A 19,445-nucleotide genomic window follows, 5' to 3' on the forward strand; every position below is an offset into this window, starting at 1 on the left:
TTTAAAGGTTATACTTTTCAACCGCTCCTCACAACATCCATGTAACACCTTTTTATTAGACTTTAATATTAAGCTGTGCTCAGAGACTGTTGGTCATTAAGAAAATGACCACATTAATTTGCTATGGACTGTTGGGGTGTGACAAAACACCCCAAGAGTCCAGTTTAACTGTTGGTTGTACTGATTCTGTGATCGACATTATTGCATATTAAAATGAGATAAATATCATTGTGTATTCAGACTGAGAAACTACAACTTATTCTGTCGCTTCTTTAAAATCATCTACTTTTCTTCACATACGTTAACATGACATAAACGTGATATATGTTTTAACCAACATGAATCAGATTTCTCTTTTCTGATTATTTTGTCAACCACAGAAGCCATGCAAGCGGAGAGGAAATGGCATATTCTGTTGAGTGTGTTCCTTCTTCTCGTCACCTCAGGCCAGTGCATGGACAGCAAAGAAGTCAAGCAGAAAGAGAGAAGGACCCTGTTGGATCTAATCTTACAGGTTATCGGAGACAATCCAAGGGACAAGCCCATCTCCAGGCGCTATAGCAGTGGTCTCCTAACTGCAGCCCAAGACATAAAGCTCTCCTCCTGTGAAAAGCCTTTATATGTTCCTAGGCTGGATAACAGTAGACCAATAGGTAAGCTGATAAGATTTATTTTTAGGTTATGATGAAAGCATAATCCCCATTTTACAGTCTGAGGCAGCTGTCGTTGGTTTTGTTGGTCAATGAGTGTCACAGAAGCCCATTCCTTATTTAAAAATGATATTCACCATAAGATATAAAATGACTGTTAAACCAATAACTATGTGAGAAGATCTATATTCCAGAAGGCTCAACTATTGCCTGTGTTAAGGGTTATCAATAGATGGCAGAGCCGTTGGCATCATCAAATTGGCAATGGAGGATCAGCAGCATAATAAACTGTATGAATGATTCATTCAAATAATGATTCATTGTAAAATCTCAAACCTGAATGATTAACCCCTCCCTTTCCCCCCACCCCCCTCGATATCTTTCTTGTCACGCAGTAGTGAGATTATTGCATGAGCACAAGAGGATTGGCTACTTTTGTCCCCACAGTCAAGCTGAGACAACAAAAAAATTTCACACCTGTTGAATATGAATACTGTATAAGAATTTAATGTAATGTCTTAAATTGAGGTATAGCCCTGCTGGATCTGGACACTAATTGATTCAGATGGCTTTAACGTATTGTATCTTGAAGTTAGTGTTGAAATGCATTATATATGGATTGTGGATCTCAACTTAACTACTATAGTAATTCTCTAATTTTGATCTGTTCAGTTGTCACTCTGAACAGTGCCCCTGGTTCACTTAAAAGCATGTTGATTTTACACCGTTTAGATCATTTAAGATTATGTTTTGGAATGTTGTATTAACATTCCGGTCAAATGTTAGGTCAAAGGTTGTCTTTGGAGAATTCAAGACATCTCAATGTTGTCCAGGCAATTTCTTGGACTCACTAATGTAAGAGGAAAAGAACCTCACAGACCATTGGCCAGACGGAATGTGTTTTTTAAGGACATCAAATGCAGCAAATTATCAAGTGGTGCGTATGACGCTTTCTAAGATCCACTGCCACTCAGAATTGTGTTGCACGCAAAAATGAAAAAGGGATTTACAGTCAGTACCAATGTACTGTCTGTGCCAGTATGGTAGAGGTTGTGTGAACGTTCACATGGTCCTTTCACAGATACTCAATAAGCAGGGACACCAAAAATATATACTCAGTATAACAGATTATTGATATACAGTATTTACTTGCTTGTTCTGTGGTATTTCAATAAAAACTTCTGTTAAAGTGTATGGTATACTCTAGAGTGTGTCTGATACTGTAGCATCCAATTCAAAACAGTTTTAAGCCTGTAATTATGTTATTGTTTTATAACCATACATTTCTTGCAGACAAATATTAGCACAACTCAGTGTAATGCAGTGGCCTGATTAAGCTTTGGGCTGTTATTCTCCTTAGGTTCATTACTTATACTGTATACCTTAAATACTTTTTTATCTGTCTGCTTTTGCGTGGTAAGTAAAAGGTTGTTCTTTCTGGAAATCAAAAGAATTTCTGTGGCTCATTCTAGTGTTTTCTAATTAATGGGATCATCTCTTTCATTTCAGTTATTCATAAGCGCAGTACTGTTCACTCTAGTCTGGACACTAATATTAGCCATGCATCTGCGTCAAGTTATTCTTATGACATTGATAAGCATTAACAACTGCCGAACAATAATCTCCTTACCCTTTTAGGCTGTACATACGGGACACCTGTATGCTTTGCGTGTTTGTAGTGAAGGCGGGCAACTGAGCAGTAGATTCTATGCAATTAGCCTCTGAACCTGTTTTGATGCCCCCCACTAAATGGTTTTGGTATAATTGTAGAATTACATTTGTAATAAATACCGATTAGACCTCATGGTAATTATATACTGTGGCATTTCTGTTATAAGTGTGGAATGTTATTGAATTACAAAGTGTGTGTTATACATCATGTTATGTGTCCTAGTGGTATTATATTTTGAAGATTAAATTGAAACAATTGTAAAATCATGAATCCTCCCATGAAGTAACTCTCAATTATCTTTTGTAGAGATTGTCCCAAGAGATATAAACCTGAAAGACAAGTTCATAAAGCATTTCACAGGTAAGAAAACTTACAAACAAGTGTTATTCATTTAGGGAGTTGAAAAATCTTGATGCTTACCATCTGTTTGTTGGTAGATATCGCTTGCTCACAAATTAATGTTCGTTTGCATGTGGGTTGCAGAAGTTGAACACCTATGAAAAATGGGCATAGAAAAGTTATAAAAATAGTTCAAAAAGAGAATAATTCCTATTAAAAACAAGGAATACCTTATTTGGCTTATCTCATTTGTGTTTGACCATGTTGAGAAATAATGGAATTCAGACATAGCTGTACATGCAAACCTCCTTTTTTCGCAACATCCTTTGTGTTAAATCATGTTGGGAAAGAATGAAATTCAGACATAGAGCTATACATGCAAACCAAAGCATTAAACAGTGCATGAGTAGATCTTACAGAACTCTGTATAATTTGTGCTTTAGAAAGCTATAGAAAAGCAGCACATAGTTAAAACCTGTTAGAATGAAGTTGAAGGCATTATAAAGTTAAGCTGATTATTTGTCTCAAGACCTCAGAGCAAACTTTTGTAATTGGTGTGAAAAACCTTTATCCGGAAGCTTGATAGAGAGCCAGAAACACTTCACTTCAAAACAACGTCATTAAAGGCTCAGTCCAGTTATGTAATGTCAGGTATTAATATGGACCAGTTGAGCTCTGATTCCTGATCTAAATACTGCACAAGGGTAAAGGTGTCATGCAATCAGTAAGTCTATAGAGAATGCAATGGTGTACCATCTACCTGATGATAACTTTTTTCTCAAGCAGGACCAGTCAAGTTCTCTTCGGAATGCAGAACACATTTTCATAGACTATATCACAATACAAGGGATTGTTCACGACCAGCATGTACGTTTGCATCTTAATTACTCTTTTATGCATTTTTGATCTGTTTGCGTCAAGTATGAGGCGATAAGAGAAGGCTCCACAGAGTTTAGTCAACTCTGGAGCCCAAACTTGGACTATTTGAGATCTCATAATGCTACCATTGACCATGTCAATCACTCAATGACTAAAGTAAATTGATTCCACTTCTAATGACAGCAAGCTTAAGATACAAGGTATTCCTTAGTACTGGTTTGTATGGGATTGCTGAGGGAATGCTCACTTGTCTTGTTCTGTAAACATACAATTCTTACCTGATGTGGAAGTATCATAGTAAAAACGTAACCAGAATGTAAACCTGGCACTCTATCTAGCGTAATTGTCTAAAAAACTGATAAGATTATGGTTGACACATTTTGGAATCAATCTTCACTATGTTTTCCAAGGCCTACAACTGTGAAAATAGGATACTTTTGTCAAGCTAAATTCTATTTTCAAAGAGGTGTCACCAGTGAAGTTAATGCCACTGAATAAGTTTACCTCATTATGAATAGAAAGACTTAGTTCATAAGTGCCCCACTTTACAGCCAGGCAGACGGTCGTGGCTAACAACCTCATATTGACAATGGTGATTCATTGAATCGCAGTGTTACTTGTCTTCCCTGAATCAGTAGACTTGTGGTGAACAGCCATCCACTCACTGTGGTACAGTCTGTCCCTACACAAACCATTATGTAACATAAAAAGAAAGTTAACTCTTCTGAACAATGAGTACTGTTTCTACTGTGTACACCGTGAATCAGAGCATGGAGTCTCTTCCCATTATATTTTCTTTTTGGTGCTGTAAAGTTAAACATCACATTGCTGTCTCGAGAGTTGAAACATTTTGTGTTAACCTCTCAGACAGTGGATTTATACAGTACAGTATGTTTATTTCTAGGCTTCACATATCTAGTATTCATAATGTAATGGAGCATTCAGATATTTTTTCTGAGAATAGTGTTTTCAAAATAGAAGTGTGATAATATACCTGTAAGTCCAGTATAGTCCTTTTGAAATTAGTCATCTATTTTGTGTGTTTCAACAGACTACAAGAGATGTGCAAGATTGCTAACAAGGCTAGCAATGAGTCCACTGTGCACACAATCATAGACATTTCATGTGAGTATGTGTTCTTTGATTCATTTCATGAAATGAACATCTGTGTTAGTAAAGATAAAGATTATAATAATTTTGTTTGTGCATTGAACAGACTCCTATTTGTGGGTGGCATATGTAAGTAATGTAAAAGGATAGGAAATAACTTATGTTTACATAACCACATGTTCTCAGCGCTAGTTTCTTTTTTCACCTCATGGAAACTGCTTTTTTGCATTATCCTTCATGTAATATATGCTGCCTCAACAGACATTTATGAAAATGTCAACAAAAATCAACATCATCCAGACTCTACGCCATATGACTGTCTTGGTTAGGCTAATTGAGAAGACAGGTCTTGGTGTAAAGATGATCATTCTGGCGACTCATTTGTACATATTTAGAGCTAACTTCATGTCTGGAGCCTTATCTCCTTGGTTTCCTTCAGAGCTGACAGATGACCGGTTGATGTGAATGAGTCCTTCCATTGAAACGGCCATGTTAATTGCCTTGGCGTAGGAATTCATTTGATTTGCAAATTGAGGGTACTGGACTGTTAATAGTTATTCAGTCTCTCAAGTGAGTCAGACAAGGTGCTCTCATCTGGGCCATTGTTGGAGGTCTATGTGCTGCCACCTAAATGTCACAAAAATAATGAACTCCAGTGGCCTATTAGTGCATTATTAATGTGGATCATTTGTACAACTAAATAGATGCACCTTAACCTTAATATAGAAGAAAGACAAGAATGCTACTCATTTTTACATTGCACCTAGTTGTGCCATATGATATAATTGATTAGTCTAGACTGTCACTAAAGGATAGTCTCATCGATGAAATGTAGATAGAATTATAAACTGTGGGCCAGTGGTTGACTCAAATCTCACAATTCATTATTATTGTAACTTGTCCCCCTATTTGTGGATATATGCAGTTTTATTGATACATTTTTTGTTTTTCAGGTTCAAACTAATTAACGAGGGATTAATGTGTTGCCAAGGAAGTGCCTTCAGTTTGCAGCAGTCATAAGAACATAGTGCTGTAATTGTTTATAGTATTTATATTTATGTTGTCAATATTGAAAATGCCAGCTGACTTGGTTGGTTTCATGAGATAGATTTGCTGTATATTTTCACATATCATGTATTTTTAAGAAAACATTAATTTAATATGGATACACCTATTTATTTAAATAGTATGTATATAATTATAATGAATGCTTTCCAATTATTAATATTTCTTAAATTAACCATGTGATGTAGAATAAAAGAATCAACTGTGACAAATTCAAACTAAGAATTATTTGTTTAAAATTGTGTTCTTTGATGGCCCGCCTTGGTGTTGGAGCTATGCCAATCACTGTCATTGTCTTCATTACATACTGTATAACTTGGCACTTGAATGATTTCAGAAAGTGAGAATATATTGAATGACGACAATAGTGAATATTGCACTGCAGAACTGAACAATAAAAAAATATTAAGCACAGAGTGTGTTGATTCATTTTACAAAAGCCTGAAGACTGAAATGTGTCAGAGCTTTATCCAGTTGTTACATTCAATTAGAAGCTACAGGAATGAATAGGAAAGTGCTTTTACACAACTTAGTGATGTTATGATCTTCACAGGGTCTGATAAAAGCATCTATTTTAAGGACAAAGCAGTACATCTATCTGACACTGAACTTAGGGCCTACAATGTACGAACACAAGACAAGTTTTGAGAGAGATAAAATGCACACCAGATTTTCCACTCATGCGTTACTGAATTGCCATATCTGGAGCCGACATGATTTAAAAATTGCTGCCAAGAATCATCTGAATGTTTGTCTCCTGAGAAGAAACCTCCTAGCTCTCAGAATTGTTGAGCTCTTGGAGAACAGACAGTACACCAGTTCCAAGTCGATGACTTTCAATCCTCATCTAGGCTCCAATTGATGCATTGATGCAAGCCAACACATTCACAAATAATAGTAATTCACACTGCTTTTTTTTATGTTGAAAAGAACCACATGCAGAGCATGTCAATAATAAGAGTTCTTTAATCAGGTCTCCAAGCAAAGAAAAACAAGGATTCCATACTGGGAAAAATACCACAAAATATTGAAAGTTCTAGGTTATCCTAAAAATAAAGTGCAAACTAACTAAATAGTCCGGGATATATCAAATAATAATCCAGACACGAGGAGTCTGACACCAACCTGGCAGTCACTTTGAGTTCTGCAAAACAATCTGACAGAGAAGAGGAACAAACCAGGATTAAATGGAGAAACCAACAGCAACAGATGTAAATTATAAAAATGAGCAGCCACAGTGACACACACACTCGAGGAGGCTCGAGCCATGACACTTACTTTTTTAATCATTATAACATATACTCAGTGAAACACATTTGGCCAACATGCTTGCCAAAATGAACCAGTTTGATTTGTTTAGATTTAGGATAGTCCATGAAATCAGTCAGAAAACAATGAAGCAACCCCCTTTTCATTACATTACATTTACATTTATGCATTTAGCAGACGCTTTTATCCAAAGAGACTTCCAAGAGAGAGCTTTACAAAAGAGCATAGGTCACTGATCATAACAACGAGATAGCCTCAAAACATTGCGAGCAGCCAAAACATGAAGCATACATTGTGGAAAACCAAATAAGTGCCAAAGGGAAGAACCATAAGAGCATGCAGTTAAACAAGTTACAATTGAACAACATGAAACTCCCCACAAGAGTGCAAGAGTGTACCTGTAGAAAAAACAATCAACAGTAAAATATTTCACAGCGAGTACAATAATTTGAAACCGTTACAACTAACCAACAAGAGCAACAAGTCTCTCAATACGAGTCATTGTGATCCTGGAGGAAACTAACATCAGGTCCAGCCAAGCATTCCTAAGTGCCGTTGTACTCCCGGAACAAGTGCGTCTTGAGCCTTTTCTTGAAGGTGGGGAGACAGTCAGTGTCCCTGATGGAGGTGGGGAGTTGATTCCACCATTGGGGGGCCAGACAGGAGAAGAGCTTGTGTTGGGACCGGGCGCTCTTGAGCGGTGGGACCACCAGACGGTTGTCAGAAGAAGACCGTAGATGGCGGGGGGGGGGGGGTGTAAGGCTGGAGGAGAGACTTGATGTAGTCGGGTGCAGTCCCGTTCACCGCTCGGAAGGTCAGTACCAGAGTCTTGAATCTGATACGGGCCGTGATGGGAAGCCAGTGGAGGGAGATGTGGAGCGGGGTAACATGATAGCGTCTGGGTCGATTGAAGACCAGACGGGCCGCTGCGTTCTGAATCCTCTGGAGAGGGCGGGTTGCGCATGCTGGGAGACCGGCGAGCAGCGAGTTGCAGTAGTCCAACTTTGAGAGGACAAGTGCTTGGACTAGCAGCTGGGTGGAATGCTCAGATAGGTATCTCCTGATCTTCCGGATGTTGTAGAGGGTGAATCTACACGACCGGGAGACCGCAGCAATGTGGGCTGTGAGGGAGAGCTCGTCATCCATGGTCACCCCGAGGTTCCTGGCAGAGGATGAAGGGGTCACCGTCGCCGATCCCAGGGTGATTGAGAGATCGTGGGAGATGGAGGGTTTGGCCGGGATGATGAGGAGTTCTGTTTTGGCGAGGTTCAGCTGGAGGTGGTGCTCGGTCATCCAGGCGGAGATGTCTGTGAGGCAGGCCTCGATCCTAGCTGAGATCCCCGGATCAGTCGGGGGGAACGACAGGTACAGCTGCGTGTCGTCAGCATAGCAGTGGTAGGTGAAGCCATGGGAGGTGATGATTGGTCCAAGCGAGGTGGTGTAGAGGGAGAAGAGGAGGGGTCCAAGGACGGATCCCTGTGGGCCTGACACTTTGCCTCTCCAGGAGACCTGGTAGGATCTTCCCAACAGGTAGGATGAGATCCACTGAAGTGCAGTGCCAGTGATGCCCATCTCAGAAAGTCTGGCCAGCAGGATTTGATGGTTAACCGTATCAAACGCTGCAGAAAGGTCCAGCAGAATGATGACGGATGACCTCGAATTACATTACAGTGCAATCACTGAATGATTTGCAACATTTTAGGACAATGTTGAAAGTAGGCCTAATGCAAGCAGTCAAAAGTACAATCAATGCTATACCTCCCATGGTTCAGGCACCCAGAGAATATAACATTAGCATTTCATTGGCTCTGCACTTGTACTGTGCACAATGACAATATCTAATCTACTGTACATTACAAACAGTGAAAACACATGATGTAGCCACTAGCGTTTAACTGATGCTCAGTTGGCCAGAATACATAAAACAATAACAAGTAATTAAGCTTTTGATCTGTACAGTATACATAAACAGTATAAAAGGATACAATTTGTAACTTCCTTTTACCATAATCGTATGTCATCTTGTACAGCAATACTTTTAAATGTGGAGAGAGATATAAAACAGACATTGAACTCCTCACACAGGGATAGGGATAAGATAATCTTATGCAAATAAATGTTCAAAAGATTACAGTTCTCACGCCAGCACGTCTCTCACTTTTGCAAGCAGTTTGTAAACTCAATTGCATAGAAACACACTCAGTTTTACAGAAATTCAAATCAGCAGTTTCTAAAACTATATATAGGTGTGTTGCATAAACTGTCGAATCCAGTTTAGTAATTTGACTATTTATATATAACCATATGAAAATCTTTATAATTTGGCAGTGGTTCTAAGGAGAGGCACTCCCTACCTACACTAGTGATGCAACACACAAAGGAGGCAAGGAGCCTGTAGACTATGAAATCCCTCTCTGACAACATACTATATGGAGGAGTTTGTGGATGGTGGAGGGTGGATGGTGGAGTGTGGATGGTGGAGGGTGGATGGTGGATGGTGGATGGTGGAGGGTGGATGGTGGATGGTGGAGGGTGGATGGTGGATGGTGGAGGGCGGTGGCATAGAATCATCCACCATTTCCGGGAGTGAGCGTAAGTGTGTCCGTGTGGTATTTATAATGCCTTCTCGGACATGGGCTTCTGAGCTTGAAGTAACAGAGGTGTAGTTGACGAGTGAGATGATGCACAGCACACAGCCCGATTGCCATACCTGAACTCTAGGCTTAGCTCATTTGTGTTTGACAAATAATAGATTAGTCTCATTCAATTGGAAGACGTATAGATAGTTATTGAAGTGTCACTGCAGCAGCTTTACAAAAGTGGAGAATGTCACAATTTTTTATGTTAACTTTCACAATGCATTAAAAAGAATTATGAATGGGATGCTTTTAGGACAAATTTCCACATATTGGTCTCAGGTGGCTGTGGGTAGAGCAAGACGAGATGGATGTCAGTTTCACTGCTCTTATGGGGTTGTAAACCTCAGTCAGGACCGGCCTTTCATAAATCCTCCCCATTGTGGAGGACACCATTAATACACTTTCAGGCAAAAGAAACAAAGGGATCCTTAACATCTCACAATACTGTAGATCATCCATAGTAGGAGGAGATTACTGTGAGACACAAAAGTTATAAGTATCTCATAATGATATGGGTCAGAGGAATAAGTGTGAGGTTTATAATGTTCTACGTAGAGAATCAGGAACCTCTCATTTCAGGAACACAGGCATACCTTTGCTGCTGGTGGGCGGTACACTCTGGGTTCTACTCTGAAGAAGATATCATTTATTTTGAGACAAACAGCACAGATTAGGGGAAGAGACAGAAGATACACAGGGGAGTCCATGTGGGAGGGCACTAACACAATTAAACACAAGCACTGAATCCCCCTTTGTTGCCTCTGGGACTCAGCTGTGAGAAGAACACATACAAAGCCAGGTTATTTCCTCTCTGTCCCAGCATAAAGGGAGCATCGAGTGCTACTAAATTAGTGTTTTATACCTTTTAACTTTTAAGAGTTGATTTAAGTTTTCAATGAATGTGCATTATAAAAGAACAATCAACATTTTAAAATACTATGCTATCTGCACTGCACACATCAATATATTGTATAATGTATAAAATCTCTATTTTGTTTGAGCATTCGGTATGGTTCAGACATGAAGACAATCACAAACAAATACCTTTATTGTGACTGGTAATACACTGTACTCAGTGTTAATAAACAGTGGAATAATCTTTCTTTCTGCTTTGGAGGCCCCCAATCTCAACATCCGTTGAGTTCAAGGCAATACACATCAATGTGTCACTGTGTTCAGTTGGTTGACATTTACTGCAACAACCCTATAGCGATGTAGATGAGTAGAGAAAGAACACAGCAATAGCTACATGGTCTCAGCAAGTGACAGGCTACCCCTCATATGAGATTATGCATCACACAATCCAAAACATGGCTCCATGTGACGCACTTCTAACCCATAGGAATTTTGTGGCAAAAGTAAACAATTTAATCCTATTAAACAAGCCCCAGGGTCTCATGTAAGCAAACTACCATTATTTATAGCAAATGCTTTATTTGTGTAGATGGCAGCAACATTCCTATAGAGGGGCCTGCAATTCATTTTGTGTGGTCTATCATGAGTTTATTGCAGTAAATTATGTTTTATTATTTGTGTAAATCCCTACATGAGTCACAACTCACTTTCACTCAAAGCAGCATCAGCAGAACCTCAATCAGATGATCTGACTGATGCAATATGCAAACCGTATCAATATGGAAGATGATACATAGTATCAACTCATGGCTGTGGTAAAACAAAGTAGAACATGTTACATATATCTTATAGGCATCTTATATAGTTATTACAGTTCAATAAGTGTTTGTTTTTCGATATCATGTCAAAGGCCTAGTATACTTTGGTCCTCTATTGACCCTTACATCAAGCACAAGTACACCAGTAAGTCCAACACATGAAAGCCCAAGGACGAGACATGGATCTTCAACACTGTTTCACAGTGAATTGAGACGTTGCCATCTCCTATTGCCAGCTGCTTTGATCCCTGATGCTGGGAGTGTTGGCATGGGGCTCCTTCCCACCCCCTCTGTGTAGGCACCACAACCCCACTCTGTTTTAACACCTCGCCATGAATGAAGTCGGTATCCATGTGTCAAACTGCCACTGATAATCCCAAAAGCTATTTGCAGCCATGATACAAACTCAGATGGATAAAGAGAAAAGACTCTGAACAACAGTTTGTGTAAGAAACATAATTTATTGTGTAAAGGAGAGTGGGAGACTTAGTCTGGTAAAAAGGCCATCATTTTTTGAGAAAGTACAATATAAGTACGTTCTGTTTATGAACTCTAATATATGAAAGGATACACCGCAACAAACCGAAACGATAATATGCAAGGTTTGGCTGCAAGGGCCAAGCCCTTATTATACAATGTAATCATGAGTGGGTGGATTTCTATTTGCAATCAGTCAAGCTTCAAATACATAACAACAGATGGTCACTGATAAACTGATATGGGTCTGGTTTATCCCCATTTGATCATAATGGAATAATAAGTGCTCAACATTTCAATCGTGCTCTTAGGAAATGAGGCAAGATCTTTTCTTTCATAACGTGCCTGCATTTTTATGTTGTATCACATACTTCAATTGCTGAAAATACTTGGAGCAAACACTGGATCCACAGATGTTCCTCTATTCATCTCAGAAACACTAATGTTATGCATATCTATGCACATTTGAGTAAAACAAAAGAAAAACAGCAGTTTTAAACTCAAGGATATCTTGATCCACAAATAAACATACAAATTGTACTTTTAGACAGTATGTTTGGAGACTCTCTAAAAAAAAGCTGGTTAAATCAAATCTGTACATAACACCAGCGTAAGGACAAGGATGCAGCTCTAGTGTGTTCAAGATGCAATATTTTGAGAAATAACAAAACAAACAACAGTTGGTTTACTTAGTGTGATATATTACATATTGTAATTATATCACTTTTCACATGAGAATGTCGGCTTACAAATATTAATAATATATTTTTTATTAAATACAATTTACTAAAAACTGTTTACTAACAAATGAAAACATAAATGTAGGCATTAATAAGTATTTTCTCATTAGAAATCTATAAACAATGGCAGACAAAAATAGTAGGTTATGAAGGCAAAGTTACTATTTTATTATCTATTTTTAACAACAACAAATTTAACATTCAGATTATATTAGGCACTGCTCCTGATATGGTATTGGGAGGTAAAGCCATGCCACATTCATTATTAAAATACACATCCTGCACCACAAGTTGGTTTTACAAAACATTTACATGGATACAATCTTCAAGTACCCGTTGTAAAATTAAATTTGAAATGGACCTGCATTGCACCTGTACACACTGTATGTACTGGAATCAGCTTGAAGGGTGTCCCCACACATTACTTTTAATGTTGATATAATCAAAGTAAATAATAATTGCTTCAGTACATTCCTTTTGATCTGCAACAAAGTAGGTTCTCTTTAGAAACTTCGAGGGTGGTCTCTCTCTGAGTTCAATGTGATGATTCCACTTTCAATGGCCAATCAGAGAATAGGCTCTGTGTTATTCCAATTAACGACGGCATCACTCCACCTAGGCGCGAAAGAGACAGTACAGGAATAAGTACTAGCCGGACAAAGGAGCACATCACATTACACACCTGCATGAAGAATGTAATGACTTAATACAGCAGACACCTTGTTCTGATGCAGTGTTCAAGAGGAGGAATAAGTTCAGCATCCTGGGGGCCTGAAAGTGGGGCCGAGGTTCCTACCGCTGGGAGAAAAGAAACACTCAATAAAACCTTTTTTTGTATAGTAAATTCATTTACAGTGGGCTTTCCTTTTAACACCACTCTCTAATCCTCCAAATCATCCTTCTTTAACGAGAAGATCAAGTGACACGAACCACAGAGGATTTAAACTTTCCTTCACCGGATTCCTTCCAGAACACAAACATGACTCCTCATCAGTGCTTCCATACGTACAGACAGTAAGGCGGATCTCCTCCTGCTGATTGGCTAGGCCGTCGTAGTAGTACAGGTCGAACTCCCGGAGCTGGCTTGTCAGCAGCTCCCTCTGCAGGGCAAACACTACGCTGAAATGGCTCTCACTGCACACCAGCCAGACAGGGAATCTGGGAGTCTTCAGGTAAGATCCAACCTTACACAGGATGCAAATACACTATTTTAGCAGTTGTTGATGGAATATGATTTATTTATTTTCATCTTGGAATTAACATTTTTTATGTTTTTCATTTTGAATATTTTTTGTATTTTCATGCTTTGTTGCAAAGAGGCGGTTCAAGGTACACAGGAAGGCAGGTGAGAGAGAGAAAGAGAGAGAGAGGGAGGGAGGGGGGGTGAAACACAACACGTTTGCATTTTTCACAACATCCCTGTGTCTCTACTTCTTCTCTACTTACTGTTACTCCTGCAACCTAAAACTGAGCCCTAATGAATGACCTGATCATGTGTCCTGGCGTGTGTCACCTTGCAGATGTTGTAGTGCTCAAATAAGGACAGCAGTCCCACGTCACAGCGCCTCTGGATGCCCCGGAGGAGGGTGAGGTTTCCGTTACCTGAGTCCAGCTCCATGTCATTGTCAAAGACATTGGAAACCGCCCTCCCACACAGGAACAGATTGACCAGCTCCTGTGGGGGATCATTGTAAACACGAACGTCATCAACTAAGTGTGAAATGTCAGAGGTCAGGCACAGTCGCCACACTCATACTCGCAGTACTGTAAGTAACATCATTTTTCAGATTGAGCTTGTCCTACAAGTGATATCAAAGCTTGGGGATTTGTACTATAGTAATATGATTCAGAAACAACAACTTTCTATTTAAATTCACACACACCTGTGTGCAGTAACCATAGGCTCCGATCAGTGTGGTGGTGGGCACATCCATATCCTCTCTCACTCTGAAGAGGACAACCCCACAATGCTGAGCAGAACAACCACATACTGCATCTCCTACATGCTTTTATCACTGCTGCATTATTGTTGACCAAAGATGTTAATATTTTACTTTTCTTCTATTGTAAAGCAATATTTTTGGTATTGTATTAAAAGTATGCATGCTCAACACTGTCAGTACTAAATGCAACACTTACCTGTCAATAGACCGGGACAGAATAACAGAGATGGTCAACAGTATGCATCCTAAGGTTCCTGACTCAAACTAGAAAGAGAGAGAGATGTTTCTCTCTGAGTGAGGTACGCAAGTAAAACAAAGGCTCATTATTTCATGAAGACATCTTCAGTTAATTTCAAGTTTGCTCATTTGAACATGCATTGTCTTTGGAAAGGGGAAAACATGAACATGAACTGCACAATGTCACAAACCTGATGTATGTGTTCATCCAGCAACAACTGAAGGTCCTTCATGTTATCAACAGTAAAACATGTTATCTAAAATAAAAAATAAGGAAGAGATACCACATATATCTTAGAATGTCTGATTTACAACAGTTTACCTCCCCACCAATTGTTTTTATTTGACATGTTAATAAATATGTATATATTGCTGCATTTTGGTTACAAGTCTGAGGTCTTTAAGCTATAGGCATAATCCAACTCCTGGAATTTTATAAGCTTCTATACATCATTAGACCTTTGATGGCATGCAGTAATTACATAAACTAAGTGTTTCATAAATAATGAAGAATAATGAAAAGCAGTGTCTAATCCACAATTGAGTTCTCACAGAGACATCAAAATGCTAAGCGTCTGTAAATTGGTCCCAAGACTCAGGCATTGAATGGAAAGGAGATGCAACTAACTGCATATCAACAGTCTTCATGCTGTAAATAAATACTTTACCTTCTCAAATATACCATCAGACCTGTACTGTCCTGAAGGAACGAAATTATTTTTTCCTGAAGTTCTGTAAGAAGAGGTTGTGCAAGGGTGATTGTCATTGCTAATTAATACAGGAGTTGCTGTTGACAATTTATTTTAAGCAACGGAGAGTTTACAAGACTCAAGGATTCTAAGGAGTGGAGGAGTGCGACCTTACACAGCTATGGTGGCTCTCCTGCCCCCCCCAGCCCTCCACAGGACCTGAGCAGAAGCCAGTGCCAGACACTTTGTCCTCGAGGTGTTTGACGGCCTTAATCTCCTGGTGACAAAATGCTGTGTGAATTAGCTGCAGGTCATCCAGGGTTAAAATGGAATTAACATGAGAAAGTTCAAGTTTGATTGTTTAACATTGGCCGAAAGAATGAAAGAGAGCATTAATGTGAAATGGCCAGGAACACTTTGTTCAAACGCTAGTGCATGTGGGATTAGGATATGGCTTTAAATGTGAGAAGTGCTTACTGCAAGCTTGTGTCAATGTTGGCCCCTTCAAACAGGAGTTTCTTCAGAACACAGGCTTGCATTGAAGCAAGAACTCCACACGGACCACCCTGCAAGATAGTCATGTTACTAAAGAAGTACACACAGCCACACACAAAACGGTCAAACTCCAAAATGGAGTGGTTAGAAGTGTCCAAGATCACAGATATGTCTCTACCTTCTTTTGTATAATTCCATATCTCACATCAGATATCTCTGAAAATGTGAAGCTCTGACTCTTCCACTCTGCATTGAAACAACTGGTTCTGGAGCCAAGTAGAACTTCTTTGAGGGCCTGAAAAACACACAAAAAGGAGAGTTCAAACTGAAAATGCAATGTCCCATCGCTGGCTTTGTAAGCAAAATTGTAATTACACTGGCAGTGTTCTGATCCATGGGATAGGTATCGTGGCTGTGTTGAGGTATTCTTGATTGAAGGGTAACTCTGGACAGTTCCAGAAGCTCCTCATCATCATCTATGTCATCTGCCACAAAGCACACATGAATACAACACTGTAGTAAGAGCTGTACCAACACAGAAAACAACTGTAGTATTTCTGGAAAAAAGCCAATTACCCAAAATCATCTCCATCCCCTCCAGATTATCAACATTGCGATTCAGCTTTAATTTTGTTCTAGGAAAAAGGTAATAATTAAATGAACAACAAAACCAAGATAACAATAGAACTAACTGAATATTCATAATACAGCCTCAAAAGTGACAAACTACTTACCTGTAATCTTTCTGTATGTTTTTCTCTACTTTCTCAAATCCAGAACCTTCTCCAGCCTTGCTTTCCAGTTCATGTGTGATCCAAGATTCTTGGCTTGCTCTTGTGGAGCCAGTGATTGTTCTTTCTCTATGGTCAGTAATCTCATCCTCATCTCTGGTCTTTCTACTGTCTTCATCAACTCCAAAATGAGAACAGACTACTATTTTCTTTCTATTTGATTCCTTGTACAAGACAAACCAAATCAATTAGTTAGTTAAGATCAATCAATTAAGTTAGTAAGAATTATCACAAGTGTCAGCTAATTTCAAATGCAATATGCTTGTATTGCTACACTGTAATAAGACCAGAAAGAACTTGGCTCAGATAAACAGGCAGGGCCACTTTATACTTTACCTCAGATAAACTAGATCTAGGACCAGCCATCATGCCCCGTCTGATACGGCTAACTGATTTCTTCTGAGTTATCTCCGTAGCAGAAATTGTTCCGTCTGAAAACTGTTCTTTCTTTATGGTGCGGTCACTGGCTTGGGAAGGCATAGACAGAGGTTGTTGGTCTTGTTGTTTTTTTATGGAAGAGCTTTGACTTATTTGGGCAAGTGTGGACTGTCTGTCTGTTGCTAGAGATAAGGATGTATCTTGGGCTGGACAGTCAACCTCTGTCAAAGACCTGTATAACACACAGATCAGATAAACCTCAAAATGGTCTCTTTCACTCTTCAAGCAAATGTGTATCAATGATGATGAATACCTTGATATGATCTTTCTACTGTCAGGTCGTGCCGGGTCGTCTTTTCTGGTGTTTACAGTCTGAGGGGCAGACAGAGACTTCTGGACATCACTCCTGATGTTGGTTCTGGGGTCATTATGTCCATCAATCTGAAATATCACCATGATCTCCAACATGGATTTTAGAGGACTGCCTTGAGCCTGAAAATAGACCATTCTTCTGTTATTGACAAACAGACGTTAGCCGTTTAGCCTTGGAATGGAGAATATTATGGATTCCATAAATAAGCAGACAAATTAAAGTCTTTTAAGTGCCTTGCACAAACAGCGTTGTCACCTTGTTAGTCCTGCAGAGACCCTCCATATGAAGAACCTGTCTCAGGTCAGATCTGTTGTTGATACTGGTACTTGTGCGAGGGTGCTCTTCGTCCATACAGGCCATTGTTCGTTTGAGTCCCTGACGCACAAAAACAGTTAACATTGTGGTTGTGTGTCTAGTAGGTGACCTTACTCCTGGAATACTCCATGCCTAACTATGGCACCATGCTCTGTATCAGGGCTCTCCAACCCTGTTCCTGGAGAGCTACTTTTCTGTAGCTTTTCACTCTCTGAAATCGTTTCAGGAGAGCTACTTTCCTATAGCTATTCAACCCTGTTTCAGGAGAGCTACATTCCTGTAACTTTTCAATCCAACCCTAATCTAGCGCACCTAATTCTTGGTATGTTACAACTGCAGTTGAAGCTAAAACCTACAGGAATGAAGATCTCCAGAAACAGGATTGGAAAGTCATGGTAGCCTTGGGTATCATTAACATATTATTGACCCTTCTCAGAGGTGTAGACAGGGGCGGACTTACCCATTAGGCAAAGTAGGCAACCGCCTGGGGCCCCCAGCTGCCAGGGGGCCCCTTGAAAGAGTCCATAAAAATACTATGTGATCAATAATAACTATAATAATAATACAAATCCATTAAAAATCATAACCTTCCCCAAAAGTATCAACAAAGATGCCAACAGAGCGTTTATTCTATTTGTCAACGCAGGCTTCCCCTCCCACCCGATACTACTGTGGATCGATTGCAGCAACTGCGCAGCAAAGCACGTCATTTCAGTTGGTTAATATGAGACAGTAGAAGAGTTAAGTGAATGCAAAAACCAATTTGCTAAATTAAACGCAACTCCCCGAGCGGAGCACAAAAGAGAAAGACAAAATAGTCTCGTTTGTCACTGTCGCATTGCTTTGTCCAATGGTGCGCGACTTTGTTTCGAATCGGAATCGATCAATTTTCAGTCCGTATATAATACTATTAACTGAAAATAACTATAGCTAAGCTAGAGCTAGCGTTGTTGTTACCAATTACCGTATTATTTATGCGAGCCACAAATTAAAGCTTGGCGAGACGCATGAGGCTCGCGAGCCGCGCAATGAGTAACACTGCACTAGAGCTACTACTAAGTGAAAACATTAGAACCTAGACTAAACCACGCCAGCCTGGCCCTGGACACTGAAAATTCAAAAAAAATGATTTAAGGACACAAAATAAAGATGGCAATATTCAACAATTCAACTTAATATAAACAGAAAAGTCATAATTTACAGTATTGATTATGTATTATTTGTCATGGTTACCATGGTTACACTACATCATCAAGTCAATTCCCTAATTTCCTGCACAGACCTTATTTTCACCGCTTCTAAATAATACAGTTAGGTAACTAACTCGCTTTAGCGTTAGCGGATTAGGACAAGCAAATGTCAACTACTTAATGTAAGAATCGTATGATATAGCGTTGGTTAGCTACTACACAGCTAGCTAGAGCTACATTAGATGGCTACTGTCCGTGTTGCTGTGGTGCTGTCTGATGATTAAAAGCCACAGTATCATTCCTCAAAACAAGAAACATTACACCCACTTTTCTACTGAGATATTCCCGCACAAGTGATGCAGCAACTTCTTCTGCTAGAACAACCATGATGACAAAATAACACTTGTATCTGCTGATACCACTTCCTAGAGCCTGTGTCGTGAAGACATCGATTGTCTCTGGTTCTTATTTCCGGTTGATATTTTATGAATTTTCAAAATAAAGCCTATTATCTACCCTTA

The 19,445-nt window shown here is 39.4% G+C and overlaps 2 protein-coding genes across 3 annotated transcripts; one reads left to right on the top strand and one right to left on the bottom strand.

Moving 5' to 3' along the window:
- Positions 1-380: 380 nt before the first annotated feature.
- Positions 381-6,120, top strand: alkal1 (ALK and LTK ligand 1). Of its 2 annotated transcripts, XM_062452580.1 has the most exons (5): positions 381-653; positions 2,629-2,682; positions 3,448-3,528; positions 4,592-4,665; positions 5,604-6,120. In XM_062452580.1, the coding sequence occupies exons 1-4, from the start codon at positions 386-388 to the stop codon at positions 4,654-4,656; spliced, it is 468 nt and encodes a 155-aa protein (XP_062308564.1). In that variant the 5' UTR covers positions 381-385; the 3' UTR covers positions 4,657-4,665; positions 5,604-6,120. The 2 variants fall into 2 exon arrangements, with proteins under 2 accessions (XP_062308564.1, XP_062308565.1); XM_062452581.1 differs by lacking the exon at positions 3,448-3,528.
- A 5,621-nt stretch (positions 6,121-11,741) lies between these two features.
- On the bottom strand, positions 11,742-19,383 carry mindy4 (MINDY lysine 48 deubiquitinase 4). Its single transcript, XM_062452757.1, has 18 exons — positions 19,252-19,383; positions 17,675-17,794; positions 17,360-17,538; positions 17,005-17,278; positions 16,612-16,832; positions 16,454-16,512; positions 16,253-16,362; positions 16,056-16,172; positions 15,860-15,948; positions 15,558-15,659; positions 15,362-15,425; positions 14,885-14,950; positions 14,653-14,720; positions 14,397-14,460; positions 14,027-14,188; positions 13,523-13,697; positions 13,233-13,311; positions 11,742-13,128 (listed from the first exon to the last, which is right to left on the bottom strand). Exons 1-18 carry the CDS (start codon positions 19,309-19,311, stop codon positions 13,080-13,082), a joined length of 2,058 nt encoding a protein of 685 aa, XP_062308741.1. The 5' UTR covers positions 19,312-19,383; the 3' UTR covers positions 11,742-13,079.
- Between the last annotated feature and the right edge of the window lie 62 nt (positions 19,384-19,445).

Source organism: Osmerus eperlanus, chromosome 26 (assembly GCF_963692335.1).
Source record: "Osmerus eperlanus chromosome 26, fOsmEpe2.1, whole genome shotgun sequence".
NCBI classification, from domain to species: Eukaryota; Metazoa; Chordata; class Actinopteri; order Osmeriformes; family Osmeridae; genus Osmerus; species Osmerus eperlanus.

Excerpts from the sequence above, each read along its gene's own strand:
- alkal1 (XM_062452580.1), top strand. The coding sequence starts at position 386 with ATGCAAGCGGAGAGGAAATGGCATATTCTGTTGAGTGTGTTCCTTCTT. Across the intron at positions 654-2,628 it reads GGATAACAGTAGACCAATAG|AGATTGTCCCAAGAGATATA; the intron begins GTAAGCTGATAA and ends TATCTTTTGTAG. Across the intron at positions 3,529-4,591 it reads GGATTGTTCACGACCAGCAT|ACTACAAGAGATGTGCAAGA; the intron begins GTACGTTTGCAT and ends GTGTTTCAACAG.
- mindy4 (XM_062452757.1), bottom strand. The coding sequence starts at position 19,311 with ATGGTTGTTCTAGCAGAAGAAGTTGCTGCATCACTTGTGCGGGAATAT. Across the intron at positions 17,539-17,674 it reads GTCTCTGCAGGACTAACAAG|GCTCAAGGCAGTCCTCTAAA; the intron begins GTGACAACGCTG and ends GTCTATTTTCAG. Across the intron at positions 14,461-14,652 it reads CTGTCCCGGTCTATTGACAG|AGTGAGAGAGGATATGGATG; the intron begins GTAAGTGTTGCA and ends TGTCCTCTTCAG.